Source organism: Myotis myotis, unplaced genomic scaffold, assembly GCF_014108235.1.
Source record: "Myotis myotis isolate mMyoMyo1 unplaced genomic scaffold, mMyoMyo1.p scaffold_m19_p_13, whole genome shotgun sequence".
NCBI classification, from domain to species: Eukaryota; Metazoa; Chordata; class Mammalia; order Chiroptera; family Vespertilionidae; genus Myotis; species Myotis myotis.
In genome coordinates, this window is record NW_023416317.1 from 50,890,417 (window position 1) to 50,918,351 (window position 27,935).

Sequence of the window (27,935 nt, forward strand, 5' to 3'; positions counted from 1 at the left end):
GCTGGATCGTGGAAGCCAACCTGCTGATGGACAATATGAGAGGAATCAAGAATGACTCACAAAGTTTTGATTTGAGAAATTAGTTGGTTATGCCATTGAGTTAAATAGGGGCAAAGGGGGAGGAGTGGACTGATGGGGAAAATGAAGACTTCTGCTTCGGTTAGGTTAAGCTTGGGATGCCCGAGAGGTTGCCAAATAGAGATGGCAAGTAGACAGTTGGATATACGAACTTGGAGCTCCCAGAGACATCAGGATGGAAGACACAGATGTGCTGTCAGCTTGGACCACTAGGAGTTCTTACTGTGGTACCCTACCTAGTGTGGAATAGAAAAGAGGAACCAACCAATCTAATTGTTGGCAAAAGGATTATAGTTGACTAGTGGCCCAGTGCACAAAATTCATGCACATTGAAAGGGAATTAGAGGAAATATTTCAATATTGCTATTTGCCCTTTATAATAGAAGTGTCAGAGATGAAAGAAAATTAGTAAAATGTATATGAAAATAATATACAAATTTATTAATAAATAAACAACAACAGTGTCACATCCCCAGCGGGCACCAGGTGGGGGACGCAGCCTTACATCCCCCAGCCTCACCGCGTACGCAGCCCCACCCACCCGTGCCTGCTGCGTACACAGCCTCCTGCTGATTGGTTGTTATGGCGTGAGGGCATCACGACAATTTGCATATTAGCCTTTTATTATATAGGATCGCTTCCAGTAGAGGCAGTGATTTATCTTCCTTAGAAAAGACATTACAGCAGGTTCTTATATAATAGCATTTTGTTCAGTGTCATTTTGTTAGAATGTTGATAAGAAAAAAAAGTTCGATTCCCAGCAGGGACCACTGTCTGTGTGAAGTTTGCATGTTCTCCCCATGTTTTTGTGGATTTTCTCTGAGTACTCAGGTTTCCTCCCACACCCCAAAGATGTGCACGTTAGGATGAATTGGGGTCTCTGCATTGTCCCAGTCTGAGTGAGTGTGGAGGTATGTGTGTGGTCCTGAAATGGAAGGGTGTTTGCCCAAGGCTGGTTTCCACCTTGTGCCCTGAGCTGCTGGGATAGGCTCTGGCCATCTGTGACCCTGAACTGAAGCAAGCAGGTAGGAAAATAATCGTACTTGTTTTTTTAAAAATATATTTTATTGATTTTTCACAGAGAGGAAGGGAGAGGGATAGAGAGTTAGAAACATCCATGAGAGAGAAACATTGATCAGCCGCCTCCTGCACACTCCCCACTGGGGATGTGCCTGCAACCCAAGTACATGCCCTTGACCGAATTGAACCTGGGACCCTTCAGTCTGCAGGCTGACGTTCTATCCACTGAGCCAAACCAGTTAGGGCAATCGTATTTGTTTTTATTAATCTTTCTTAAATGTATGTGTAGCTCACATTATCTCAAATTCTGGTATTAGAACTATTTTGGGGGAGTCTTTATTTAAAAGCTTTGGTGATGTTTTTGTGACCAGAAATATACCATAGGAACTGAACTCCTGTGTATATCAACTAGCCTCTGGTAAAACTGGGTCCATTATACCTTGTTTTGCTTTAAATCCTTGTTTCCAAGAACCTTTCTTTGATGGTAAGTGAGGCCTTACCGGATTCAGGAGATGGAGTTGCTGCCCTGTGTCTGTCAGCATAGCCTCCGGTGGGATCACCAACCCCCCAGTACACTGCTCCTTGCTTGGCTGCAGCCCATTCAATCCTGCCTTACAAGCTGTCATTTCCACACAGAACTTTCCGGGACCGGAAGGGACCTTTAGGAACCCAGCAATCTTTCTGGGAAGTGACTCTCAAGTGTGGCCCCGGGTGCTTTGGAACCTGGAGGTGGGGGACCCTCATCCCAACTCCAATAAGGTGATGTACGTGGTGGACTCTAACATCAGATTGTGTCTGAGTAAGGTTTCGGCTGCGTAAAAACCGCCAAGCACGGAGGGAGTCTCACCGCTTCACTTTCTGCGGCAGCAAACAAGATCCGAGAAGTGAAATAACACCGGCTTCCCCGCACCGCCTCCCTCCCGGCCGCTCTTGCCCCGCTCCTGCCCGAACTGAAGGCCATGACAAGTCAGGAGAAGAGGGAGGACAATTTCTGTACCCAAGGGTCCTCACCCCTTCCCCGAGCTGTGACGGGCTTTCCCTCTTTAGCCGGGAGCCACGCCGTGACCTCTCCAGCTCGGGTGGAGGGATAAGGAGGGCGGAATCTGAGCTGGGGAACGACCGCCCCAGGGAGGAACCCGGGGGAGGTGCAGAGGGCAGCGAAGCCGGTCTCCGGAGACGAGATCTCCAACCGCGGGACCGGACGCAACTGTGAACGGTTCCCGTGGGGCAGATTGGCGCGCGGGCGGGTGGGGGTGGGGGTGAGAGTGCCGGGGACCCTTGGAGTTAAGGGTCGGGAGGCAAGTCGCAAAGGCCCTTTTGGGTCCGCTGCTGCTCTGCGTGAGGAGCTCCGCGCCCTCCCTCACTTGCGTGGGTCCAGCTCCAGGATCCCCCAGCTGTGCCTTTGTGTGTGTGTGTGTGTGTGTGTGTGTGTGTGTGTGTGTATGTGCGTGTGGGGGGGTGATGGTGGTGGCGGGGGGACCTGGGGTGCAGACGTGGGTGCCCACTCATTTCAAAGAAGACAGCCTTATTCTGCTGATTAGTTCGCACGACTCTCCAATGGTTCACTGTGCCTCTCCTAATTCAGGGGGGTAACCAGGCCCGGAGGGGAAGCCAGGCTAGAGTTCGGGGCTTCCCCCCCCATTCCGGGTCCCCGGGCAGCGTGCGCTCGGGAGCCTGGGCTCCAGCGCGCGGAGCAAGAATTCCACGTGCGGTGGCCACGAGGTTCCGTGGCTCCGGGGCCAAGCGGTCCAGGGTCCAACCGCGTCACCTCTGCACGCGCGCCCCGCCCGGCGCTCGGGTCCCGGGGTTCCCGCGCCGCCCCCGGGAGCGCGCGGGCTGGGGGCGGGGCCTCTTTGTTGTTGTTTCTCTGGGCCCCGCCCCCAAGGGGGGCGCGGACCACGCGGCCGGAGGACCCGCCTCCCCTCCCCCTCCCCGCCCAGCTCGCCGCCTCTTTGTATCCAACATCCGGGTTTCCCCGCTGGCTGGTCTCCGCGGCCGCGGCTCAGGAGCCATTTTGGACGCGGTTCAGCTCCCCTCCCCCCGCCCCTCCCCCCGTCCATGGCCCCTCCGGACTCGGCCCCTGCGCCCGGGGCCCGGGCCCAGCCCCGCCACGCCATGCCCGAGCCCGGCGCCCCCCGGCCCGCGCCCCGCCGCCGTCCCCCGGCCCCCGCGTCGCCCCGGAGTCCGGGCCGCAGCCTGTGCCGCCCGCAGCGGCCCTGAGCCCGGCCCCGCCGCCCGGCTCTCGGAGCCCTCACGCTGCCCGGGACGAAGGCGTAGGAAGCGCGCGGGGAACGAGCCCACAGGAGGGAGCGGGAAGGAGAGCGCGGCCGCCGCCGGGCCCCGTGCGCCCTGGGAGCGCCGCGCGGCCCTGCCCGTGGGCTCCGGGTGTCCGCGGGGCGGCGCCGCGGAACATGACGGCGCCCTGGGCGGCCCTCGCCCTCCTCTGGGGATCGCTGTGCGCGGGTAAGAGCGGGCGCGGCGTGGGGGGCGCGGGGAGGGCGCGCGGGCCGGCGCGCGGTGTGTACCCACAAAGGGCGGGCCGCGGCCTCCTCCGCGCCACCTGCACCAGCTCGCACCTCCCCGGGCGGGGACTCGGGGCGCGCGCCCCGCTAGCTGATGTTGGGGGACCGTGTTATCTGTGCGGCGGTTCGCGCAGGCGACCCCACGGTGGGGGCCGGGACCCGGAGTCCCAGGGTCGGGGTTCGGCGACGCGGGCGCAGGGAACCCCGGGAGAGGAAAACCGGAGTGTGGGAAGGGCGCCAAGCGGGGCGGGCAGATCTGATCCGGGGGTGGCGGGGTTGTGGGTGCAGCAGCGGCTGTGGGAAGCGCTACGCGACCCTCGCAGCCACCAGGCGTAGCGAAGGGGTTGCTGTGCGCAGCTCGGAGTCCTCTGCACCCCATCCCACCAGAGTCTCGGGTTCCGCGCATGGCGGGCCTCTGGCACCGGCTCCCACCTGCGCGAGGTGCAGCCACCCCGCGGGACCGCTTTGTTGTGGGCGCCGGGGAGGGGTGGGGAGGTGGGGCGCGAAGGAAAACCAACAGGTCTCCGTTCCTTCTGGCCTCGAGGAAGCACGTGGCGGGGGTGGATGGCCCGCGCGGCTAGTTTGACTTGCGCGCGCGTGGTTGAGAGTGTGCGGGTTCTGTTGGGGAAGCGATTTGTCCCTTACGGCCCGAGCACCGGGTCCCCTCCTTTAGCGCTGCTGGGGCCCGCCCGAGCGGGGTGTGCGCGCAGGGATCGGCCCCGCGTTCGGGTTGGCTCAGGGTCGCCCTGGAAAGCTGGAGGAGCCGTGCACTGAAGCTCCAGGGGGAAGCTCGGGCCGTCGGGCGGCTGATGGGCCGCTGTCGGGGCGCCGGGCCCCGCGCGCCTTTGTTCCCAGCCCCCATTACGCATGCAGCGCGGGCCCCTCGCCGCCGAGGTGGCCGCAGCGCGGAGTCTGGGAAACCCGCGGAGGGCGGGGCCGGTCGTGCAGGGGCGGGGCTGGGAACCCCGCGCGGCTGCGGGGGTGGGGACACGGGATCCCCCATCCCGCCCGCCCTCCCTCTGTCAGTCTCTTGTGGCGATGTTGCTTGAAGTAGCTGTCTACTTCAAAGCAAGCAAGTTCTCTTTGCGGGGCTCGGTGCTGCGTAGCCTGGGTGTAGACCAGAGGATAGAGACCTCATTGGTACCCGGGCACTCTTTTTAAAAAAAATATATTTTATTGATTTTTTTACAGAAAGGAAGGGAGAGGGATAGAGAGTTAGAAACATCGATGAGAGAGAAACATCGATCAGCTGCCTCCTGCACACCTCCCACTGGGGATGTGCCCGCAACCAAGGTACATGCCCTTGACCGGAATCGAACCTGGGACCTTTCAGTCCGCAGGCCGACGCTCTATCCACTGAGCCAAACTGGTGAGGGCCAGGGCGCTCTTAAAGGGAGTCTCATGGCTCTCTTGGAGCAGTTTCCTGTGTGGTAGAAGCAAAGTGGTGGTGTTGAATGTGTCCCCCTTTCTGCCCCTGATCCCTTTTAAGTGCTGCTCTGAGATGCTTTTTCCCAAGAAAAGGAAGGTTTTGGCCTGTAGAGGGGAGGGTGGCAGCCAGCCGACTCAATAGGCACGCACAGCTCACCTGTCTGGCTCTAGAATCTTCCTGGACATCCCTGGGATCTGTCTCCTAAATTGTCTCACGGTGGTCTCACGGTGGTCTCACCGGTCCTCACCCTCCTCACAGGTTAGGTAGGGCAGGGTGGGTCCTGTCCTCCCCCACCCAACACTGTATTTCCCTCCTCTTCCCTCTGGGTCTCCCACCTGGCGTGGGCAGCGCCCTGCAAGGTGGGGCAGCTGGAGTTAGACGGAAAAACAACCACCTGTGTTCCTGCCCTGGGAGGAAGGTGGGGGTCACACCTACCCGTCCTGTCTGCCCTCTGGTGGCCACTGTCCTGACCTTTGAGGACCGTGGGGAGAGCTGCCCCATGCCCAGGGGAATGCCACAGGAGCTCCCGGCGTCTGCCTCTGTCCGTACTGTACCTGGGCCAGACCAGGGCCCGTGGGACCAGGTGGAGAGTGTTCTGAGTGGAATGTCAGGAGCCGCTGGCTGGAAGGGAATCTGACTCCTGTCTGTGCTGTCAGGAAGTGCAGGCCTCGACTGCCCTAGTCTGCCCTCAGTTCGGCCACTCTCTGACCCAAACATGTCCATTTCCTGGGGAGAGAAGTGTGTGTGTGTGTGTGTGTGTGTGTGTGTGTGTGTGTGTGTGTGAAGTGATGCTCGGGCCCAGGGCATTGGTAGCTGTCAAGAGCACAGACCACAGAGCCACAGGCCTTGAGCGCCCTCCACAGGGAAGGGTGTCCTTTGGGAGGAGGGGGCACCCGTCTCAGCAATTAGAGTGCCCATCTGCCCAGGCCCTACATCTGGGTGCAAACAAGACCTGGAACTCCCTGGTCTCTGGTGTAATACCTTCGGGGTCTTTCTGGGCATGGAGATCCCCAGTTAGCACTGGACTTCCCCTGGCATCTCACCTAAGGAATTCCTTTTCAGGGACACCCATGAAGAGGGCCCCGTGCTACACCGTGGTCCTTTGTATCATGTGCTCCTCTGGGAATCTGATGGAGGAGGTGTAGACCCTTTCCCTAGGAAAATTCAAATGTGTATGTAGGTGTGTACACATGCACTGAAACATACATGCAACTCGCTGTTTTGCACCGATGCCGGGAAACTTGGGCTCCCTGGGTTGAATTCTGTGAAGTCCTGGCTGCCCTGCACATACCCACTATACCAGTTCCGTGCTGTCCTTGGGGGATACTGGGCACGTCCCCACCTTGCTGCTTCGATTTACCCTGTTCTGGCCACTGGATCTCTGCTTTTTGTTCAGACTCTGCCCAATGTTCAAATTCCAGCCCTGGCCTTCCCCTTCCTCCTCCTCCTCCTCCTCCTCCTCCTCCTCCTCCTCCTCCTCCTCCTCCTCCTCCTCCTCCTCCTCTTCCTCTTCCTCTTCCTCTTCCTCCTCTTCTGGGAAGCCCTCCCCTGAGTGCCAATACATTTAGCTCCCTGCCTGGGAGCTCAGGGTAGTGCAAGTGGGAACCACGGGACCTCAGATGGGAGTTAGGATCCACTTGCAGTTTCTAGCCTGTTACCATAGCCTGGGACCTGTCGGTCTGGGGAACACCTACGCCAATGGCACTGGATAGACAGCCCTCAGGCAGGTCCTGGCTGGGTGGGCCTCATTCTAGAACAGGGCTTCTCAGCCTTGACACTGTTGACATTTGAAGCTGATGACTCTTTGGTGTGTATGGGGAGGGGGTGCTCTCTTGTGCATTGTAGGATGTTTAGCAGCACCCTGGCCTCTACCAGTAACTGCTAGTAGCACTTCTAATCGTGGCAGCTGAAACCGTCTCCAGGCATGGCCAAAAGCCTGGGCAGAGGGGGTGCAAAACCACCTCAGGCTGAGAATCGCTGATCTAGAATGTCCTCATGCTTTTAAAGAGACAGTTTTGGGAGATGGGGTTCATGGCTGATGCCTCCCCCGGCTCCACCCCATCGGATTCAGGCTAGGAGATCCGTGCCTCCTCGCTAAACCTGCTCAGCGGGGGAGAGTTTGGTTGGAGATGTGGTTCTGGAGTACCGCTGGCCACCGAAGAGAATCCTGGCGTCCTTGAGTTTTCCCACAAGTGGTTCAGGTTTCAGGGAGGCGGTGGTTGTGGGTGGCCGGGCAGCCTGCCCGCCCGCACCCGCCCACCGGCCTCTGACGGTCGCCTTGAGGTTTGCACTCGTGCCTCTCCCTCCCACACGCGCAGAATGTCAGGAAGGGCCTGTCGCTGGGGCCTGGGAGCCGCCGGAGCGGAGGCTGTGTGCGTGGGCCCAGAGGAGCGCCGGGGGCTGTAGCCTGCCGCTGGCATGCCCTTTCCCCTGAGCGGGCCAGCTGCGTGGCGCCCCGATGAGCCGCAGCGGCTGTGGGCCTGGAGCTCCGAGCCTGGGGACGCCAGGGCCAGGGGTCAGCCTCTCCCTAAAGGTATGGGTACAGGTCTCTACCCTGGCCTCAGGGAGTTGGAGGGCAGGGCCAGGCTTCCTCCTGTGGACCCGGGAGGTGTGGATAGAGCTGCCCTGACCCCAGGGGTTGGGGGCGCCTGCTGGTTGGGCTTGGCAGCCCCTGTGTGCTTCCCACTCCTCCCCGCCCTGCTCCTGGGTCTGCTCGGAAGGGTTTTCTGGGGGCTCTGCTGTGATCTCAGCGAGATACAGCTCGCTGCACTGGGAGCTGCTCAGGGACTGGGACTGGGATCCGCCGGTGGTGGAAGCAGCGTCAGTTGCCAGGTGCTCCGCATCCCTGGGGTGGGAAGGGGTGGACTTCCTAGTTCCATCTCTTTTGCTGTGTTTCCAAAGGAACCTGGTTGCCTTCTCAGAATTTTTTATCTTCTATTTCTTCCCTCTCACTCTCATCACCAATTCTTTGTTCCAGAATAGACACCCCTCTGCCCCCCCCCCCCCCCCCCCCCGGTGTAGGGCCTCCTTTTTGGTTTGTCTTTGTCTACCAGACTCACAGGGCATCCCAGCCTGCGTGGTGCTTGCTCCTTGAGGTCCTGGTGGTGCCACTTCCGGAGTGTGGGGTGGGGGTGGCAGAGAGGAGATGCTCCTGCCTTCTGAGTCTTTGCTTTTTAAGTTTCTCAGTGATGTCTTCGTTTGAGACAATGGTGGGTGCTTGAAATCAACTGATGATTCAGGCTGGTACTGTTGGGGGTCATCCATGCCTCTCCCTGAACCAAGATCAATATCATGCTTCTCACCTTGAGCCACTTGCTTTGCCCTGCTTTTTGCAGCCTTGCTCTGCACCTGTAAGTGCCTTTTCCAGACTCTCTCAGGGGCTGGCAGCCTGACCCGACCCGGGTGTTTCCATTCATGCGCACGTGACCGCTGGGAGCTGGTCCTGGGAGAAGCCTGCTCCGCTGGCAGGTGTGTGTCCCTCCTCCCAAGGGCCCTGCTCTGGGGGCCTGGCTTGCTGCACAGTGGGTCTTCTCTCAGGCCAGTTTCTGGGCCCGAGAGGAGATGTTTTGTGAGGTGAGCTCCTGCTCTTGTTTGCATACGTTCCTCTGCCCCACTATTTCGGTTCTACTCTGACAACCAAGGAGGCTAAAATTAGTTCTGGGGAAGGAAAAGGAAGGCTGGTTGGAAACCCAAGCCCTTGGCTGGGGGATGCAGGAGGCTGCTTCCCGGGTTTTGTGGCCGAGCATTGCAGGAGATGTGATCAGACCAGCTGTTGTCTGTCCGTCTCAGGAGCGGGAGGGGCCCTGTTTGCCTCCTAGACCTGAACCAATGAAAGCAGGAGGCTGACTGGGAAGCTGACTCTGAGCATTGATGCTGGGGTGATTTTTCCTTCTGGCTTGTATGGTGGTGCGCGTTGTTTTCAGGTATGAGGGCAGTGCCTTTACCTGTCCGAGTGTCATTGACAGCCCTCTTCCTCTGCCCCCGCCCACTGATTCAGAGCATGCAGGAGTTCTCAGAGCCCCGGACTGGTAGCCCGGGGCGGAGAAACCCTTATTTGATGTGCTTTTTGGGAATTTTCTTCTCACCAAGTTTTGACGTTCTCATCACAAACCAGGCAGACTGGGAACTGCTGGCTTCTTCGGAGTGTGAGTTAGAGGGGAGCCCTGTGGCCCAGGTCTCATAAGGAGGCCCAGCTTCTCTGTGCCCCGAAGATGCAGGGCATCAGCCTTCATCTGCTCCCGGCTTAGAGAATAGAGCAGCAGGGAAGTTAGATGAATTGTTTTGATTTCACACCTGGTGTGGGTCCTCCTCTGAACCCTCCACCTGAGAGTGGGTCCTGGAGCGTCACTTGCGGGGGGAGAAGGAAGCCAGAGCAATGCAGTCCTGTCTTCCCTACAGTGAAAAGTGCACCCCGACCTCTCGCCCACACCTCTCCTGGTTAGCTACCCTGGGGCGTCGCTTGGAGGAGTAGAGGTCACTTGGGCCATGACTTCTCTTCCCATTGTAAGTTTTGTTAATTTTTGTTTTCCAAATAATAGACTTACATTTAATGGCAAGAATTTAGTTGTTACAGATAAAACTAGGTTCTCCCAGCTAAGTCTCCCTCCAGAAGTGAGCCATCTCAGGTTGTTGTACATTCTTCTAGACATCTTACTTGTGCACCTAGAGCTGCACATGTGCTTAGAGAAATAGAGAGGGTGGTTCTTTAACCTAACATGCTGTTACCTTTTTAAAACATCTACTTGAACTGTAAAATACATATATAAGTGTAATTGTCATAGGTGACAGCTTCGTGCATTTTTCACAAACGGAACACATCTATGTAGTGAGTGTCCAAGTCAAGAATCAGAAATTTACCAGCCTCGTCCCCGACCAAGCCCCCTGGCTGCATTCCACTCTCCATCCCTCACCCCTAAGGGTAACTACTGTTCTAACAGCATAAGTTAGTTTTACCTGTTTTGTTCTTTGTATGGGTGGAATCGTGCAGAATGAACTGTTTTGTGTTCATCTTTTGCTTATCATGTCTGTGACTTGCATCTGTGTTGTTGCACATCATGGCTTTTTAAACTCAGAGATACATTTTGGCAATCGTTTTAATACATACGGATCTACCTCGGTCTTTCTAAGACTTTGTATGAAATTTCAAAGTTTGGCCGTATAGACTCCATTTTATCTTGTCTCTCACTGATGGACTTTCTGATTGTGTACAATTTATGCAGGTTGTTTCTCGAGGGTAGAGGACAAGAGGAAGAATTTCTGGGTGGTAGGACATGCATATTTAAAATCTTAATAAGTGCTGAGAAATGGCTCTGTGCTGTTTTTTCCCCGAGGCTACCCAGGTGGTGGCAGTGGGGTGAGGTGCAGGTGTCCCTCTGCAGTCAGTGACCTGTGAGCACCCTCCCCTGCAGAAACTAGATCACAGAGGTAGGAAATAGCCCACTGCGTGAAGGATGCCTGGACAGGGGCGTGTTCCCTTCCACTGGCTAGTGTCTCCGGAGAGCCAGGGGTGCTGGTCCCTGTGTCTGAGTCTGCTGGTGGCTGTGCTGACGGAGCCTGGGGAACGAGAGGATGGAAGGTCGGGGGCAGTGGACTAGCAGGATCTGGGTTTGCTTGTGTGTGTCTGTGTGTGCTCACTCGCTGGGCTCCGTGCTGCTTCCAGCCGCCAGAGAGACGGAGCCGCTTGCTAAAGGTTGCTGAGGAGTTGTGGGTCATAGGGCATTAGTGGTGACCCCGGTGAAGATCCGGCGTTCACATGTGGTGATCACCGTGGAAGGGGGTGTGGGAGAAACCTGTAGGAGAATTAGTTTAGTCTCCTGAGAAGTTGCTCATGAAAGAAGGGGCCCTGGTGAGCCTTCATTTCCTGGCGGAGAGTGTCTGCCTTGTTCCCTTGCACAGCCTTCTGCCTCGGCTTGACGGAAGAAGTAGGGAAGACGATTTGCGATGACTTGCTCTTCAAAGCGCTTGCTTTCCCAGCCTCCTCCTTCAGCATGGTGTCTGCCGTTTCACGAGTTGTACTGCGATTCCGGTGTGAGCCCACTGGTCAGGCCCTGCTTGTGGGTGTAGGTGACACCGGATGTGAGGTACTGTTTCTAGGCAGAAAGCTTTCCCACGCTGTCCAGGTGGTGCGCACTGTCTGTGTGTCAGTCTGCTAGGACGGCCGAAACAGAACATTTATTTTCTCACAGTCCTGGAGGCTGGACGCCCAAAACCTAGGTGCTGGCAGGGTTGGTTTCTGATGAGGCCTTTCTCCTTGGCGTGCAGGTAGCGGCCGTCTTGTTGTCCTCTCACATGGCCTTTTCTCTGCCTACATACACTCCTGGTGCCCCTTCCGCTTATAAGGGCACCAGTTCTGTTGTATTACAGCCCCACCCTTGTGACCTCATTTGACTTAATTGATTCCTTAAAGGCCTACCTCCCAATATGTTACATTGGAGGTTTGGGATTTAACCTATGAGTTTTGAGGGGGCAGGGGTGTACATAACAGTCTGAAATAGTAAAGTTGGTTGAAAGTGAATTCTCTTTTCTTCTTGAGTTGCAGTTTGGAATGGAAATTGCATTTTTCATGACTCTGCCCTAGGGTCTGTGTTCTTAACACTTTCCATGGGCAGTCTTATCTGTACTGGTGATCTCTGTCCGTGTGTGTAGATCTATCTCTCTGGGTATAATGTGATCCTGAAGATATGTCTAAAAGCTGGGTAAAGGCAAACATGGAGACTTCCTCTCTGACAGTCAGAAACAGCTTTCTGAAGGCATCTGGAAAAGCTGGTCCGATTCAGCAGACGTCTCTGGTTGAAAGCATTGCAGAGCTAAGAAGCTGGCCAAGACCTCGCAGGCCAGGGTCTGTGGGAAGAGAGGCCCGGGGTGGTGTCTTTGACATTTGAGTCTGTATTCAGTCCTTCCTGTGGGCAACTGAGAGGCTGAGAATTGCATTTGATAGCCTTGTGGGGCTAAGAAGACAGGAATTAGAGTTATGAACAGAGAGTGGGTATAGTGCTCACTATACCTTCTTCTGGGTTCACACTGCAAAGACATAGGGGTGAGAGGGAGCCAAAAGAAGACAAACTCTGAAGTTAGATTAAGATGTTTTAGAATTTAGGTGCCCTTAGCTGCTTTCCAGAAGCACATATAGCATCATTCAAGGAATATAACATCATTCTAGGCTTCAGATTATTTCCACAAACAATTTTGCACATATAATGACTAGCTGGTCATCCTATATAACAGGGGTCCTCAGACTACGGCCCGCGGGCCACATGCAAATACAAATATTGTATTTGTTCCCATTTTGTTTTTTCACTTCAAAATAAGATATGTGCAGTGTGCATAGGAATTTGTTCATAGTTTTTTTTTTAAAATTATAGTCCAGCCCTTCAACGGTCTGAGGGACATGAACTGGCCCCCTGTTTAAAAAGTTTGAGGACCCCTGCTATATAATAAAACCCTAATATGCAAATTGACCAAATGGCGGAATGACTGGTTACTATGACATGCACTGACCACCAGGGGGCAGACGCTCAACGCAGGAGCTGCCCCCTGGTGGTCAGTGTGTTCCCACAGGGGGAGCGCCGCTCAGCCAGAAGCCGAGCTCACAGCTGGTGTTTGCTGCCCAGTGGTGGGAGCCACTCCTGCCTCTGCTGCAGGCGGGTGGTAAGGAGGGAGGGGTCCCAGACTGCAAGAGGGATGTCTGACTGCCGGCTTAGGGCCCTAGGGATCGGGCCTAAGCCGGCAGGTAAACATCCCCCGAGGGGTCCCAGACTGTGAGAGGGTGCAGGCCAGGCTGAGGGACTCCCCAACCCCCAGTGCACAAATGTGCCCCGGGCCTCTAGTTTTAAATAAATAGTCAGCAGGCACTTTGCGGTTGAAGCAGACCTGGATGAGCTCCCAATGGACTTAACATGCACATCTTTACCTGGGTCGTGGGGAAGATGGTGGCGATGCCACTGTGTGGATTGAAGTAGTGGAGTCATGAACACAGGCACTGGGTGGCTCCTCCGGGCACCAGCAAACTGCAGGGCTGCCTTCCGACGGGGCAGGGCAGGGAGCCTAAGGCAGGAGCCCCCCGGAAAGGCAGCCTGGCCACTGTCTGTCGGGGGTCAGCTGCCTGTCCTGTCTGGGCAGACCTGGAGCTGGACAGTGAGGAGACCATGGGCTGCCTGAGTCCTTTTTGGCCACCTCTCAGGCATGGTGGCTTCTGGGAGGGTGCACCTTGGCTGATGGGTCCCCAAGCGCACAGGGCTGGGTCCCACCTTGGTGCTGGGTCCATCCTTTCTCACCTGCGTGGGTGGGGCTGGGACCCTGCTCTCTGGGGGGCCTCCAGGAGCCAAGGGTAGAGTGCAGCGGGGCCGGCTGGGGTCCACAGTTCCTCGGGGAGGCGTCAGCTGGCTGGACACACCCCAAGCCTGGAGTTCATAGAACCCCAGGGGGCACATGACCACTTCAGCTTCAAACCTTCCCACCAAGGCTCTGTCTTGATCGCCCCTCCCTTCTCCATCTGTCCTTCATTCTTCCCTGTCCCCAGTGCCCTTTGAGTCCTTCACAGCGGGATCCTGGTAGGATTTCTCCCGTTTCTCCCCTGCGCATAGTGGGTGCAGCCAAGGCCTCCTGGACTGGGGACACAGACCTCCCAGCACTTTTCCTCGCCTGTCAGAGCTGGTCCACTGAGGTCTTGCTCCCCTGCAGGCTGTTCAGAGTGGGATCTGCGTGTGTTCTGGTGGTTTGTTTGCTTGTGTTTTTTGGAGGTGCTGTGTGTCCGGGAGTGGTGTGTCCCCGCCTGCCTGGACTAGGGCTTGGTGAGCGTGGGGGCTTCTTTCACCAGTGTGTAGGCCCCTGGGAACATAGGGGCTACCCATGGGGACAGTGCCACTTGTATACCTGGTTCCTTTGGAGGCCAGCGGTTGGGTTGGCTGTAGCTCAGGGATACAGTGAGCCCCTTCCTCACCCGGGTGCGTGGGGAGCATGTGCCTCCCGTCGGGGCCAGCAAGTATCAGGGGGCACCACAGGCGCCCCAGTCCCGGGAGCACAGCTTCCTCTCCTGCAGGATGGGTGGGTGAGCTGGAGGTCGGGAGCCTCCTGTGCATGGGTGCCCTGGCTCCGCGAGTGGGGGCTGTGCCTATTAAAAGCAGAGGCGGCCTTGTGGTTGGAGTGTTGCCAGAGGCTATAAATAGCTGAGTGTGTGCAGAAGCAGAGCTTGCCAGGGAGGAGGGAGGCAGGGGGAGGCCCCTGGGTCTCCAGCTGGCAGCAGAGCCTGGGCGTGGTGTGGGAGGGGCCTGGGTCTGCCATCAGGTCCCCCTTGGGCTCTGAATGCCAAGCTCTTGCAGGCGTGGGTGTGCACACTTCCCGCTTGGTGGGCTGGGGGCCCTGGGGGGCTCATGTTGTGAGGGGTTGTCCTGGGCAGCAGGGGCGGGTATGGCTCTAATATGCCAGCTAACACGCCCGTGCCGGGCACTGTCCTGACCACTCTGAAAGTGCACGAACTCATCTCTTGGAGCCGAGCTAGAAGTATGTGCCGTTAGTACCCCCTTTTCACGAGCAGGAGCTGGGTGGCTTGGTAACTTGCCCAGGGTCATACTGCTCAGAAGCATCAGAGCCAGGAATTGACCGAAGACTGACAGCTCATGGTTGCATTTTTTGGCCACGTGTAGGAGGGTCTGGTCAGAGGGGGGTTTGGTGGCATCCCACATCTGTGTGTCCTCCCCTGGGGCTTGAGATTTGGAGTTCCCAGCCCTGTGCGCTTGGGTCCTGCCCACGGTAGTGGCCATTGGGGGTCCCCGCCCGATCCGGGGCCTGGGAGAGGGGCTGGACCACTCTCGGTATCTGTGGGCCTCCCTTGTTCTGGCTCCTAGCCTTGCACAGGGGGCTTGTTGCTTGTTGTCAGAGTGGAGATGGAAACTCCTCAGAGGACTCGAGAGTTTGGGCAGCAGGCCACCCCTTCTGTTGTCCCCTCCCTTGGAAACCCTGCCCTAGCCAGGAACTAACTATGTCTTTCTGTCCGTTCCTTGGTCCTTCTATCCATCCATCTCTCGTGTCCAGAACTGGTCCTAGCACTCAAGACAGCCAAGGCTTCTGCCTACATCAACTTTGCAGTCTCGCCGGGGAAGCCTGACATTTAAAAAGCAGTTGTCGAGCACATTCTAATATTCTACTTCTTCTATGAGCTTTCATGATGTGACTTCCTCCTGGGGATTAGCTTTGGTGACATCATTTTTGCTCTCTTTGAATGTCTGAAATACTCCCTTAACAGCAGTCCAGGGTGATGAGCTGGATTTTGGAGGAAGCATGAAGGCCTGTGGCAGCAGCGTTGACCTGGTCTCCAGGGAGAGGGACGAGCTGAAATGTAAAGGGGAGAGTGGGGAGCATGTTGCAGCCAGAGGTGGTCGCTTGCACTCAGCCCAGGAGCCCAGCATGGTCAAGGCCTGGTCGTGTGGTGGCTGCGGTGAGGAGCAGGTGGGCAGTGCCCAGCTTCCCTGTCTCCTCATGAGTCTCAGTCCCTGGGGACCCCTACGGAATTGCTGCTGGGAGTGCAGTGGGCCCCCAGGCTGGGGGAGGAGGCCCCGTGCCCTCTGGACTGGGGGGGGGCGGGGGCTTTGCATAGCCGGGCGCCCAGATGCTGTAACTGGTGGGTAAGGGTCTGTATGCATTGTGGAAGCCAACCTGGGTCCTGGTCCTGGTGTGCTCCCTCAGCCTGTGGTCCTCCGCCCACCCTGCTCCCTCAAGTTCTCCTCTCGGACCTTAGGTCCCTTCAGCTGGACGCAGGGCCTGGCTGGCGGGGCACCAGTGTGCACCCTGCAGAGCCCCTTTGTGGGCCCTGTGGACCAGGCTGGGTCCCAGCTGCCTGGGAGTCAGGAACCCACTCTTCTTTCTTGTGTCTGAGTCTAGGCCCCATGGATTCGGGGCGTTTGTGCCCCCCCCGCCCCCCCCCTCACCGGGGGTTAGGGTGAGGTCTTCTGTTGCTGTTCCAGCCAGCCTTTCAGGCTGAGTAATGGTGAGGCAGGGGGTGCCATGGACCGCTCCTCCCGCCTTCCTGGGGCTGTAGGGGAGTCCAGCAGGGGTGGTGGCAGGTCACCAGCTGGCAGTAGGAAGGTGGAGAGGCTAGGAGGGAGCTTGGTGCCGGTGTTAGGCAGTGAGGTTGTAAGGGCTGAGGTTTAAGGGTACCTCTTAAAGACGATGGCAGGGCACTCCCAACCCGAGGCCTGGGAGCATTTCAGCCTAGACATTGCCGGGGGGTGGTTAGACCTGGGAGCCAGCCTCCTTTGGCCTCTCCTCCTCCTTCCTGTCACAGGGCTGTGGGGGGTGGGGCAGTGGGGCAGATCTGGGGGCTGGGACTGGGGTTGTTTGGAGGGGATGGGTGAGAAGGTTGGATTTGGTGAGTTCCAGGCCACGTTTGAAGGAGCAATTGAGGATCAAAGTTTCGGCCTGGATGGCACTTGAGCAGGGGGCGCAGGAGCGGGTGGGCAGGGGGCTGTGGGGGATACACCAGCAGTGTCTCCCTGGGGGACTGTGGTGAGCGTGGCTTGAGGCAGAGACAGCAGCAGCCGGGGCTGAGGTCTATAACAGGGTCAGCTGAGACAGGGGTGATCGAAAACTTGGATTTGCCCCAGTTCCAGTTGGATAGGTCTGGGCTGAACCCCCAAACCCCGCCTGCACACGCAGTGCTGCTGATGTGCACGAGGCTTTGAGGGCCCCTCTAGTCATTGCTGCTGTAGGGGAGCAGCCCCCACCCAGGAGCCTCAGGCTTCGGCGGAGCCCCCTTTGTTGCATCTGGCCGTCAGTCTGGGTGTCTGTTTCTCCGAGCTGTGTTGTTAGGTGTGTGGCCGCCTCCCTCTTGATTGGGCCAGGGGGCCGTTGCAGGAGGGAATGGGATGGTGGAGGCGGGTGCTGGCTGGCACATTAAACGAATTGGTGTCGAATGGGTGGGTGGCGTGGGGCTTGGCACCCACCCCCAGCCTCCCTCAGGGTGGCCTGGGTCCAGGACAGGGAGCCGAGGCGGGTGGAGTGCTCAGCAGGTCTCCCTCGGGGTGCCACGCAGGTTCCGGGCGCAGCGAGGCCGAGACGCGGGAGTGCATCTACTACAACGCCAACTGGGAGCTGGAGCGCACCAACCAGAGCGGCCTGGAGCGCTGCGAGGGCGAGCAGGACAAGCGGCTGCACTGCTACGCCTCCTGGCGCAACAGCTCGGGCACCATCGAGCTCGTCAAGAAGGGCTGCTGGCTGGACGACTTCAACTGCTACGACAGGTACCCTGCAGCTCCCCTCCCCGGCCACCCCCTCTCAGCCTCGCCAGAGCCGCCTGCCGGCACCCTGCCCGCTGACCGCACGGGTCTCAGGGTGTGTGAGACTGCGCCTGGCATTTAGGGCCGGGCGGGGGGGTGGGGGGGGGAAGGACAGGGGCTCTCGAGAGCTGGGACACGCGGGGTGCTGCAGGGTCCTGGCCCTGAGGAGCTCTGAGTGACTGTCCACCTTGCTGCCCCTCCCAGACTCTCGGTCCCACTTGCCGGGAGGTGGGTGTACACTGTCCCCCTGGGGTTCCCCGTGAGGCTCTCTGTCGGTGGGGTGGGGTTTGGCTGGGCCTCCGCTGAGGGGTGTGTGGGAAACTGTGCCCCCAGGCAGGAGTGTGTGGCCACCGAGGAGAACCCCCAGGTGTACTTCTGCTGCTGTGAAGGCAACTTCTGCAACGAGCGCTTCACCCACCTGCCCGAGGCGGGGGGCCCGGAAGGTGAGGGCCGAGGGAGAAGCAGGCTCGGGCCGCTCCTTGGCCCGGGAGGAGCGCTCGGCTCCGGAGTTGGGTGGGGCGTGGCTGCAGGCCTCTCTGGCCCTAGAGGTGCAGGGGTGGGCGGGCTGTGTGACGTAGGGCTCCGTGTGTCCCCCAGTCACGTACGAGCCACCCCCGACAGCCCCCACCCTGCTCACGGTGCTGGCCTACTCACTGCTGCCCATCGGGGGCCTCTCCCTCATCGTCCTGCTGGCCTTCTGGATGTACCGGCACCGCAAAGCCCCCTACGGCCACGTGGACATCCACGAGGTGAGGCGCGGGCTCCGGGCAGGGCAGGGTCGAGGTGGCGAGGCCAGGACAGACGCTTTAAGCCCTGATCTCCCCCAGGACCCTGGACCTCCACCCCCATCCCCTCTGGTGGGCCTCAAGCCACTGCAGCTGCTGGAGATCAAGGCTCGGGGGCGCTTTGGCTGTGTGTGGAAGGCACAGCTCATGAACGACTTCGTGGCTGTCAAGATCTTTCCACTCCAGGTGAGCATTGGAGGGGCTCCAGGCCGTCCGGCTGTGCTGTGGCCTGAGCTCTCCTGTCCCCGGCAGTGCAGGCCCCTTGTCGGTGGGGCGAGAGAGACGTGGGCCCCCTTGGGCGCGGTGACATTCACTGTGCGGCTAGGTAGGGCTCTGCAGAGCCACTCTGGTTCTCAGGGCTTTGTTTTCGACATCAGGATCTGCTTAGAGCTCCTGGACACCAGGCTCCCCAAGCAGTGTCCTGAGACCCTTAGCAAAGCCGGGCCCAGCCGTGTCTCTCGTGTGTGGGGTGATACGGGGCCACCCGCTCCCCTCTCTGGACCTCAGTGCGCCCGCTTGTGAATCAGGCGCTGAGCCTTAGTGACCTCGGGGATCACGCCTGGCCTCTGCTCCCGGGCCCGGCTCGGTGCGGGTCTCTGCCTGCCTCCCTTCCAGGTGCTGAGGCTGGGGGCGTGGGGAACGGGGTGAGGGCGGTGGCTGCAGGGGGGTTCAGCCGTGTCCCTGCCTCAGGACAAGCAGTCGTGGCAGAGCGAGCGGGAGATCTTCAGCACGCCCGGCATGAAGCACGAGAACCTGCTGCAGTTCATCGCGGCCGAGAAGCGCGGCTCCAACCTGGAGGTGGAGCTGTGGCTCATCACGGCCTTCCACGACAAGGTGAGCTGATGAGCCGCGGCCCGCGGAGGTGGACGCCCAGGCTGGGTGAGCTCGACCGCGGCCCCTCCCCTGCCGGCCTTCCACAGGGAGGGACCCTGCCATAGGTACGGACACGAGTGCCTACAATAAGAAGCCCTAACTCTGGGGTACATTCTTATGAATGAGAGTAGTGGCTTCATAACTAAAACCTCTGACCACGCCCCCCCCCCCCCCTTACTGGCCTCATATATCTTCTGTATCAACTTCAGCCCCCCAGGGGGCGACCCCAGCCGTCAGGCCCCTGAGACAGCCTCCCAGGCTGGGCTGGTCCTGCCCTGTCCCCAGCACCTGTCCCCATGTTCTGTGTGTCTCCTCTAGGGCTCCCTCACGGATTACCTCAAGGGGAACATCATCACGTGGAACGAACTGTGTCACGTGGCAGAGACCATGTCCAGAGGCCTGTCGTACCTGCACGAGGACGTGCCCTGGTGCCGTGGAGAGGGCCACAAGCCGTCTATCGCCCACAGGTACCTGGGTTAGCAGTGGACCCTCCTGGGCTCGGCCTGGGGCTGCAGAGAAGGTTGGAGGGCGAGAACAGGGCCTGGGGTGGGAGGGGGCGTTGTGTGTGTCCTCAACTTCAGAAACACGCCTGGCTACTCTGTGGTGTGTCAGAAGTGACTGGGCGCAAAGACCAGGGCCCACCTGCTGCCGCCGCTGCTGCTGCCTGCTGGCCACCCCTGTTCCGGGCCTGGCCTGGCCTCCAAGCCGGTTTCCCGGTGCCCTCCAGTGGCCACATGAGGAAATGCCCACTCCACTATGGAGAGCTGGCTCAGAAGTTGTGTTTTTGGTTCCAGTCTGTACTGTGAAAACACTTCTGTGTATGTGGCTTATGTCTGTTGATGTTTGCTGTATTAAAGCACCCACATCCCACCAGCTGTCAGAGTGATGACATCACATGTACGTGGTCTCTGGGAAACTACTCTTGAGAGAATGAGCTTAAGAAAGCCAAATAATAGATGGCTGTGAGCATAGTTTTGTCCTTGCAGATCCCCCGAAACAGTCTCAGGGACCCTCTGGGAGCCGCTGTGTTTGCTCCTCATCTTAGTGGGGTGCCTGGCAGCCAGTGCCCCAAACACTTAGAAGTACCCGCCCGTTTTACCCGCTGTGCCGCCGGGAGGTGGCTTTTCTCCGCCCCGGCTCACAGAGGAGGGAGCAGCAGTACAGAGAAGCCGAGTAGCTTAGCCGTATCTAGTTTAGTGCGGTTCTGTGGCTATGAGGGAGGGGAATGCGAGGGCCCCTAATGGTACTAACAGTGATGTCATAAAAGGTTGACTGTATGAAATTGCCATTTTTGTAGGTCAAAACGGTTGAATGTCGACTCTTCCATATGGTTCAACCTAACAGTAGTGCCTAGTAAGTGTGCCAGGGGCGTCCCCGAGCATGTAGTCCTCACACCAAGGCAGAGACAGGCACTGGGGAGACTGAGGACCAGAAGTAGCTGCTTGTGCCAGGTGGGCTGAGCGCGCACAGCAGCACCCTGCTCCGCGCCTGCCTCCGTGGCGGGCGTGGGCCCCTCGGGCCTGAACGGCAGCCCAGGCAAGCTCAGCGTCTGTGCTCACTCACATCCTAAACACTATAGACCCTTCTCAGGAAACACGAATCCAGGTCAGGGTGCCGCCCTCAACTCCCTGCGAATGCAGGCCTGACCTCTGACACGGGACTGGGATGGAGTTGGCCCGGCCACTGAGGGCAGGTGTCGCTCTGACAGCTCCGGGGGAAGTGCAGTTATGGATGCTCGTGCCAGCGTAGCGGGGGGGGTGTCCTAAAACCGCCCGCCTGCAGCTTCGTGGAACTCCGCCCTGGTGCTGACCCTGCTCCCAGCCAGGGGGGCGGCCTGCTCCGGGGTCTCTGGCGGCTGTAGGGCAGGGCACCGGCTCTGGAGCCTTGAGAGCCAGGACGGGAGCCCAGGAACAGGTAGGCTGGACCGGGTGCTCGTCTTCATCTCAGCCCACTTGTCTCCCCAGGGACTTTAAAAGCAAGAATGTCCTGCTGAAGAACGACCTCACGGCCGTGCTGGCCGACTTCGGCCTGGCTGTCCGGTTTGAGCCGGGGAAACCTCCCGGGGACACCCACGGGCAGGTAACGGACTCGGGGTGCCAGAGGGGGTGGCATTGCCCTTGTGGTGCTCAGCTGGCAAGGCGCAGGAGCCAGGGTGGCTGCGTGAGCCCAGAGCGCCCCCAGACCCGCGAGAACAGGGCTCATGCACCGCCAGGGAGAGCATGGCCTGGGCGGCGGCGAGGGAGCCGGGCCCGGCAGCTGGGACGCGCCGAGGATTCCTGGTGGGGGTTTTGGCCGCTTGTCCTTGTCGCCTCGGTTTTACTCTCCCTTTTTCTTTTTAGTTATAATTATTAAGCAAGATAACACAGAAATAAATAAACTAAAAACCCCAACCCAACAACGTAGAACAAATAAGTAAAAAATTAAATCATTCTAAAACAGTCCCTGTTTGTTTATTTATACACACACACACACACACACTTTGGTTCTAGAGAAATCAGGTGCTTTCTTTTTCCCCCCTGTTCATATTTTTAAGTATCGTCCTCCCCCTTTTGTTTTTGGTGTTAATCTCAGTGAAACACATCTGTGTGGCCCGCGGTGTTGACGGGGTCGAGGCGGCAGTCCCAGGTTAGCTTGCTGCCGTCTCGGGTGTGTGACGTGTTAAGCGATCGCTGCGGAACAGGTTACACCGGGACCTTTCGTGACCCTCTCGGGAATGTGGTGCTCCGTGCCTGGCCGTCACTGTCGGCGCCTGCTCTGAATTCTGCCGCCGTGGCCCATCCGGTGCACAAGGGATGTAGCTCCCTGTCCGGTTGTGAGCGCATCGAGCGTGGCTGTGACTGTTGGCCCTCCCCGTCCTGTGTAGGTGGGCACGCGGCGGTACATGGCCCCCGAGGTGCTCGAGGGGGCCATCAACTTCCAGCGAGACGCCTTCCTGCGCATCGACATGTATGCCATGGGGCTGGTGCTGTGGGAGCTCGTCTCCCGCTGCAAGGCCGCCGACGGTGAGTCCGCCGGCCCCAGCATCCTGTGGGTGGGTGGGTGGGTGGGGAGCAGCGGGGCTGGGGTGACCCGCCCGGCTCGTTCTCACCCCCAGGACCGGTGGACGAGTACATGCTGCCCTTTGAGGAAGAGATCGGCCAGCACCCCTCGCTGGAGGAGCTGCAGGAGGTGGTCGTGCACAAGAAGATGCGGCCCGCCATTAAGGATCACTGGCTGAAGCATCCGGTGAGGGCCTGGGTGGCAGGAACCCGAGATCAGAGGGGCATGGGGCAGAGAGAGAGGACGCCTCAGGCAGGACAGCCCCCCTCTTCCACCTGCCAGGCCAGAGGCCACTCAGTGCCTTTCCCCTCCCGCCAGGGAGCGTTAGGTTCCGTGCTCTGCAGGGAGGCGGCTCTGGTTTGCTGGGGCAGAACCCAGGTTGCCCTGTGTGGGTCAGCTGTGCCGTGGAGCCTGATGGCCCTGAGCCTGCCCAGCTGGGTTTGAGTCCTGGATTTGCCCATGAGTGGCTGGGCGACTTCGGGCCAATGGCTTTATTTCTCTGAGCCTCTGTCTCCCCAGGGTAGTAATAGATTTAATGAGTTATCATTAGAAATCTCTTGGCAGGACACCTGCATTGTATAAGCATTGAGTATGGGTTTGCTCTGGTTAAATATTCTCTGTTTTCTGCCGTCATCATTTTCTGGGCATGGGCTGAGCAGCGTGGCATCTGGGCTCCTCCACTCTGGGCACAAAGACTCCAGCTGTGTCAACCATCTCCTCTCTTGGCAGGATACTTGCCTTCAGCTCCATTGAGCCCCATCCCCCTGCTCACTCCAGGGTTAATTCAGAAAAAGGACAGGCTTGGGATCACTGGGGCTAGCACTGTACCACCCACACCATCCGGGGTCAAGCTGCCCAGGCCACGTTCAGCTGCCACGCTGCTCCCTGGAACCCAGGGCTGCAAGTGGGGAAGATGGGAGGCTGGGCCGGAGCCTGCCTCTGCCTCAGACTTTCTCAGTCTCCCAAGGCGGAGGTGCTGGGGCAGCCGGTCCCGGTCCTTGGCGAGGAGTCCAAGGTCCAGTGAGGCCGCGGTGTGGCCAAGCAGGCCAGAGAGCTCCTGGATGTGGGCATTCTGTCCATAGTCTGCCTTTCCCAGCTCCGCCCAGTTGGGTCCTGCATAGGGTGTCATGCCACCACGTCCTCGAACTCGGGGAGCGGCCCCAGGGGCTGCGGGGCGTGGGGTGGGACAGTGCCCTCTGGTCTCCACTGTGACCACCGCTTTTTGGGCCCTTGCATGACTTGTGCTTCCTGTAAGATTTTGTCTGAACGTCACTGTGTCTGCCCCAGGAGGGTCCTGGTTCCCCCGCTTCCTACATTGAGGTTCAGGGGACCTTCCTGTGCGGGAGGCCGTGGGCTCAGGATGGTGCCTTCTGCTGATGGGCAGCTTCTGGGGTTGGGATACCCGTGGGCTCTGCCTGACCCTGGGCAGCATCACCAAGCTGGCTGTCCCCCAGGCGTGTCCTCCCGCGGGGCGCTGACGGGGCTGTTTCCCTCTCCCCCACCCCCGTGGTGCAGGGCCTGGCCCAGCTCTGTGTGACCATCGAGGAGTGCTGGGACCACGACGCGGAGGCTCGCCTGTCCGCGGGCTGCGTGGAGGAGCGGGTGTCCCTGATCCGGAGGTCGGTCAATGGCACTACCTCGGACTGTCTGGTCTCCCTGGTGACCTCCGTCACCAACGTGGACCTGCCCCCTAAGGAGTCGAGCATCTAAGCCCAGGACGCGAGAGGCTCTCCAGACTCGACGGATCTGAAGAGGAAAGGAAAGAAAAGAAGTGTTTTGTTCCGCAAGTCCCACACCACCAACAAACACATAAAATGCAGCTGCTATTTTACCTTGACTTTTTATTATAATTATTATAATTATTATTATTAATGTTATTTTTGGGATCGGATCAGTTCTACCAGCACATTGCTCTACTGTATCGCCAACAGCGGCCGCGCCGGCCGCGCCGAGGTGCTGAGCCGTGAGTGCGGAGCCAGCGCCGAGCCCGGAGCCTCGGCCACCCCGTCCCCGGGGTTCGCTTCTCCCGCCTTCTCTGTGTTCGTCGTCTCAGCACCTGTGACACCAAGACCCCATCTCCTGGGAGTCTTAGGAAACTTAATGCTGCAAACTCTTCGGAGAGGAACCTTTGAAGACTGTTACATCAGAACACACCTTCCTCCAGAGGAGTCCCCCCTCCCTCCCTCCCTCCCTCCCCCTCCCTCCCTCCCTCCCTCCCTCCCTCCCAGTGTGTTTTTTCTCCTTTTTAGACAGCGAGTTTAAGAACAGCAGATGTGTCTTTCACGGATTAACGGGTGTCGTCCTGACCGAGGCCAAGCTGGGAGGAGGAGGAGGAGGAGGAGGAGGAGGAGGAGGAGGAGGAGGAGGGTGGGCGGGCGAGTTGGAGGGGGCAGTGCGGTGGGGGACGGTCTGGAACAAGCTACACTGGACACGACACATCCGCAGCAGCACCCTCTGCCGTGAGGCTACTTCTCAGGTAACCAGGAGTGAGGGCAAGGGCCGCGCGGGGGCCGGGCATGACCGCCCAGGGCGGGATTTGGAGGAAGTCTGGCGGCGGGCGCAGCTGGCCCGTCGCGGGCCCTGGCCAGGTTCTTTCCACCCGCTTGGACTTGGGCCTCAGACAGGACGCTCCTTTCTGCCCGTGTTTTCCGGGTAGGTAGGCGGGAGTCACGGCTCAGTGCGGACACTCTCCGTGAGGCGTGATGCTGTAAATGTCCTGCAAGGAGGAGAAGCGGGAACACTTCGCTTCCTCCTGGAGCAGTTCAGGGAAATGCCCGCAGGGCGCGCCCTCACGGCCAGGGCCAGAGGCATGGGCCGGAGCCCGCTGAGGCCTGCCCCTCCGGAGACCCTGAGGTTGGGGCGCCGGCGCCACCCCGAGTGGGGCCGGGACTGTCCCCTCCGTGTGGCTCGTGGATGCGCTTTGTCCAGACCCTTCACGCGGTGCATATCCCCAACCCGTTCTCTCTGACGCCACCACCTGGCTCTGGTCCGCGGAGGTTCCTAACGCTGCTGTTTCAGCATTTGACTTCTTTTTTTAATTTATGAGACTTGCAGAATCAAAAAACAAACATGAAACACACACACACACACACGCACGCTTTGCTATGTGGCTTCCGAGGTTTAAATTGAAAAAGAAAACTTCACGACCACAGACCACCTCAAACCAGAAATACCTCAGAATTTTCTACTTGTGTACGTTTTATTATATATTTTATTAGTTGTGTTGTCTTGTAATAAGTATATTTTAATGTAAGTTGGCTTTTATGACGAGAAAGTTTAAAAGAAATAGAGAAAAAGAAAAAAAGTTGGCGCCTCCTAGCTAGTGCTACGTGTACATAGTCGTCGCCACCTGTAGGCCGGCCGGCCGGTTGTGCGGGCCGAGCCGGCCTCCATCACGCGTGTTTGTCACGGCTCTTCCTTCTGGTTTCTGTAGGCCATTTTCTCTAAAGCGATCTCTTCATCTTGGGGTGCGGGGAGGGGGGGAGTTGGAGGGCGATGGGGAGAGACTGACCTGGGGAGCCTGGGAGGGGCACCTCGGGGGTATTTGGGGGTTCAGAGGTGTCCCTCCAGCTGATGGGTTGATGTTCAGAAGGACAGGTAACCCCACTGTAACTTGGTAAAACGGTGGCCCTCAGAGACCCGCATGCGGTCATTTTACTTGAGACTTCATTGCTTGAGGACGTGGGCAGCTGTGATCTCAGAAGAGCCCGGAGTTGTCCCTGAATAATCCCACTGTGACTCGGGGTGGTGTGTGCCGGGGGTGGGGGGGTGTCTGGAGTTCCCACCCGAGCTCGGGCATGCTGGGGGTGGCCGTGCCCTCTCCTCCCCCTGTTTGCACGGGGGCGTGGGAGGCGAGTGCTTCCCTCCCAGAGCTCAGTGTTTGCTTCGTGGGTCACGGTGGGAGCCGGCTGAGCTGGCTGCAGGGACAGGTCTTCTTGTTGTTTTGTTGTTGTTTGGGGAAGCTATGTTGTTGTTTACTTCTAAAAAAAACCCTATTTTGTGCTGTGGTATTTTTTCCCCCTTGGAATCATTTTTTTAAACAGCAAAGCAGGTCTTACAGCAGTTGCTTTTCTTTTTCACTGATTTCTTTAAGAAGCTTTAAACTATTTATTGAAAAGTGCCATATCTCATTTCCGTAGCGTTCTGCTCAGGCAGGGCCGGGCGTCCCTCCTTCCCACCCTCGGAAACCAGGGGACCGCCCGCTCATGTAGCTGCCGCCCCCGGGATGACGGGCCTGTTTCTGCTGGGGCGTCGCCCGGCCTCTCCTCGAGTGGCCACTTCAGATGCCCTCTGGGGGCTGTTCCTTTTGTGCGCTGGCCGGCTTCGTGGGAGAACAGTTCGGGCCTGGCTGTGGCGGGCTGAGCCACGGCCCTGCGTGGGGACCTGCTGGTCAGGATGCCTTCCTGGCGGCCTGCGTGCCTTTTATCCCGGGTTCGGGGGGGGGGGGGGGCTCCCTCCTTGCTGACCCTGCGCTCAGCCACCGTGGCATCGCTCTGGGGCCTTGGCACCAGGATGACGTGTCAGGAGATGGTCCTGTTGGGTGTGGCCGGGGAGAGGGGAGCGGCCAGGGGTCTGCGCCAGCTCTGTGGGCTTCAGGCTGCCTCTCCCCCTCATGCTGTATTCCCGGCGGCTGCTGCTGGAGCAGGCGGGTGGCCTCTCCCTGGGCGAGGCTCGGCGAGCCTGCGTCTACCTGCTGCCTCAGATCAGGGGCTTGTCTGCTGGCCGAGTGCTCTTTGTGGAGCGTGCCATCTCGAGCCCCGTTTGTGTTTATGGGGTTACAGGGCCTCTGGCTTTTCTCTTCCCCACCGAGGTTTCAGGTGACGTTCACTTCCCGGAGCTCAGGTGGCTCTGGACGACGGTGGGAACGGAGTCTGCGTCCCTGTCCCTCCCACGGGGGGGAGGCGGGGGGGCTGACCCACCTGCAGTGGGAGGCGGCACGTCCGGGGAGACGAGGGGCCGAGCACCCTCGCCCTCTCCTTTCTGGTGTCCCGTCTCCAAGCTGGTGTCCAGGCGCCTGGTTGTGTGGGACGGGCTTTAGGGAAGAATGTGTTCTGTCTGCAAACACCCACGATCCCTGTGGGAAGACATCTTCAGCCAGAGAAGTCCAGCCATGAGCAAGGGAGAGGAACCGGTGGGGACAGAGGCACGGTTCACAGCGTCCTGAGGGGGCTCTTCACGAGGGCAGTGGGCGGGGAAGGTCGGGAAGGGAGCCATTAGCCATCCTGAGGCCGGCGCAAGCGGGATTTTCTCCCGGGGCCGCTGGTCCCCATCAGGGGTCCTTTGAGCGAGTTCCTCAGGGCAAGGGCTGTAGATGGACGTTCTCAGGAGGAAGGGAGACCTGGCCACGAGGGAAGGTGGGAGCGTCACCAACCTTTGTTCCTCAGCACGGCCTTCCTGGCGTGCTGGCTTCAGCCCTGCCCGTGGAGGGCTTCCCTGTGCACCAGCCGCTGCGGACTCAGGATCCCTCCTGTCCAGATGTGGCCATGGGTGTCCAGCCTTGAGCATCTTTGGGAGGCTCCAACCCCCCCCTCCCCCCCAACACACACACACATCTTTTCAAGCAAGGGAAGGGTCTCATCTCCAGGCCACTGAGATAGTTCTTCTGTGGCCCCTAGGGGCCAGGCTAACTCTTGTCATGTCATGTTTGGGAAGCAAAGCAGGTGATCCTATCACCGTTCTCTCCAGTTGGCCGAGTTCTTGCTCCCTGCTGCTGCCCTGCCACCGTGGGTGTGGTGTTTCCTTGGTGACATGCCCAGCTGAGTCTTGAATGTCCACCACGTGCTGCGTGTGGCTCAGAAGGCCAGTCAGGTGGTCCCTGTGCTCTGAGCCACGAGGGCAGGGAGGTGGCTGTGCCGTGTAGGGTGGGAGGGCTGGCCGGCACGCTTGCAAATGGAATTTTGCTCTTTTCAGAATGCCGGGT

General features: G+C 58.9%; 1 protein-coding gene across 3 annotated transcripts; it reads left to right on the forward strand.

The window, feature by feature from the left end:
- The first annotated feature begins 3,271 nt into the window (after nucleotides 1-3,271).
- On the forward strand, nucleotides 3,272-24,152 carry ACVR2B (activin A receptor type 2B). 3 transcript variants are annotated; one of them, XM_036333184.1, is made up of 11 exons: nucleotides 3,272-3,561; nucleotides 17,075-17,282; nucleotides 17,652-17,761; nucleotides 17,916-18,067; nucleotides 18,146-18,289; nucleotides 18,794-18,937; nucleotides 19,295-19,443; nucleotides 20,941-21,055; nucleotides 21,840-21,978; nucleotides 22,071-22,201; nucleotides 23,531-24,151. In XM_036333184.1, exons 1-11 carry the CDS (start codon nucleotides 3,510-3,512, stop codon nucleotides 23,723-23,725), a joined length of 1,539 nt encoding a protein of 512 aa, XP_036189077.1. In that variant the 5' UTR covers nucleotides 3,272-3,509; the 3' UTR covers nucleotides 23,726-24,151. The 3 variants fall into 3 exon arrangements, with proteins under 3 accessions (XP_036189077.1, XP_036189078.1, XP_036189076.1); XM_036333185.1 differs by having other exon boundaries at nucleotides 17,940-18,067; XM_036333183.1 differs by having other exon boundaries at nucleotides 17,916-18,289; nucleotides 23,531-24,152.
- The last annotated feature ends 3,783 nt before the right edge of the window (nucleotides 24,153-27,935 follow it).

Excerpts from the sequence above, each read along its gene's own strand:
- ACVR2B (XM_036333183.1), top strand. The coding sequence starts at position 3,510 with ATGACGGCGCCCTGGGCGGCCCTCGCCCTCCTCTGGGGATCGCTGTGC. Across the intron at positions 19,444-20,940 it reads AAGCCGTCTATCGCCCACAG|GGACTTTAAAAGCAAGAATG; the intron begins GTACCTGGGTTA and ends TTGTCTCCCCAG. Across the intron at positions 21,979-22,070 it reads CCGCTGCAAGGCCGCCGACG|GACCGGTGGACGAGTACATG; the intron begins GTGAGTCCGCCG and ends TCTCACCCCCAG.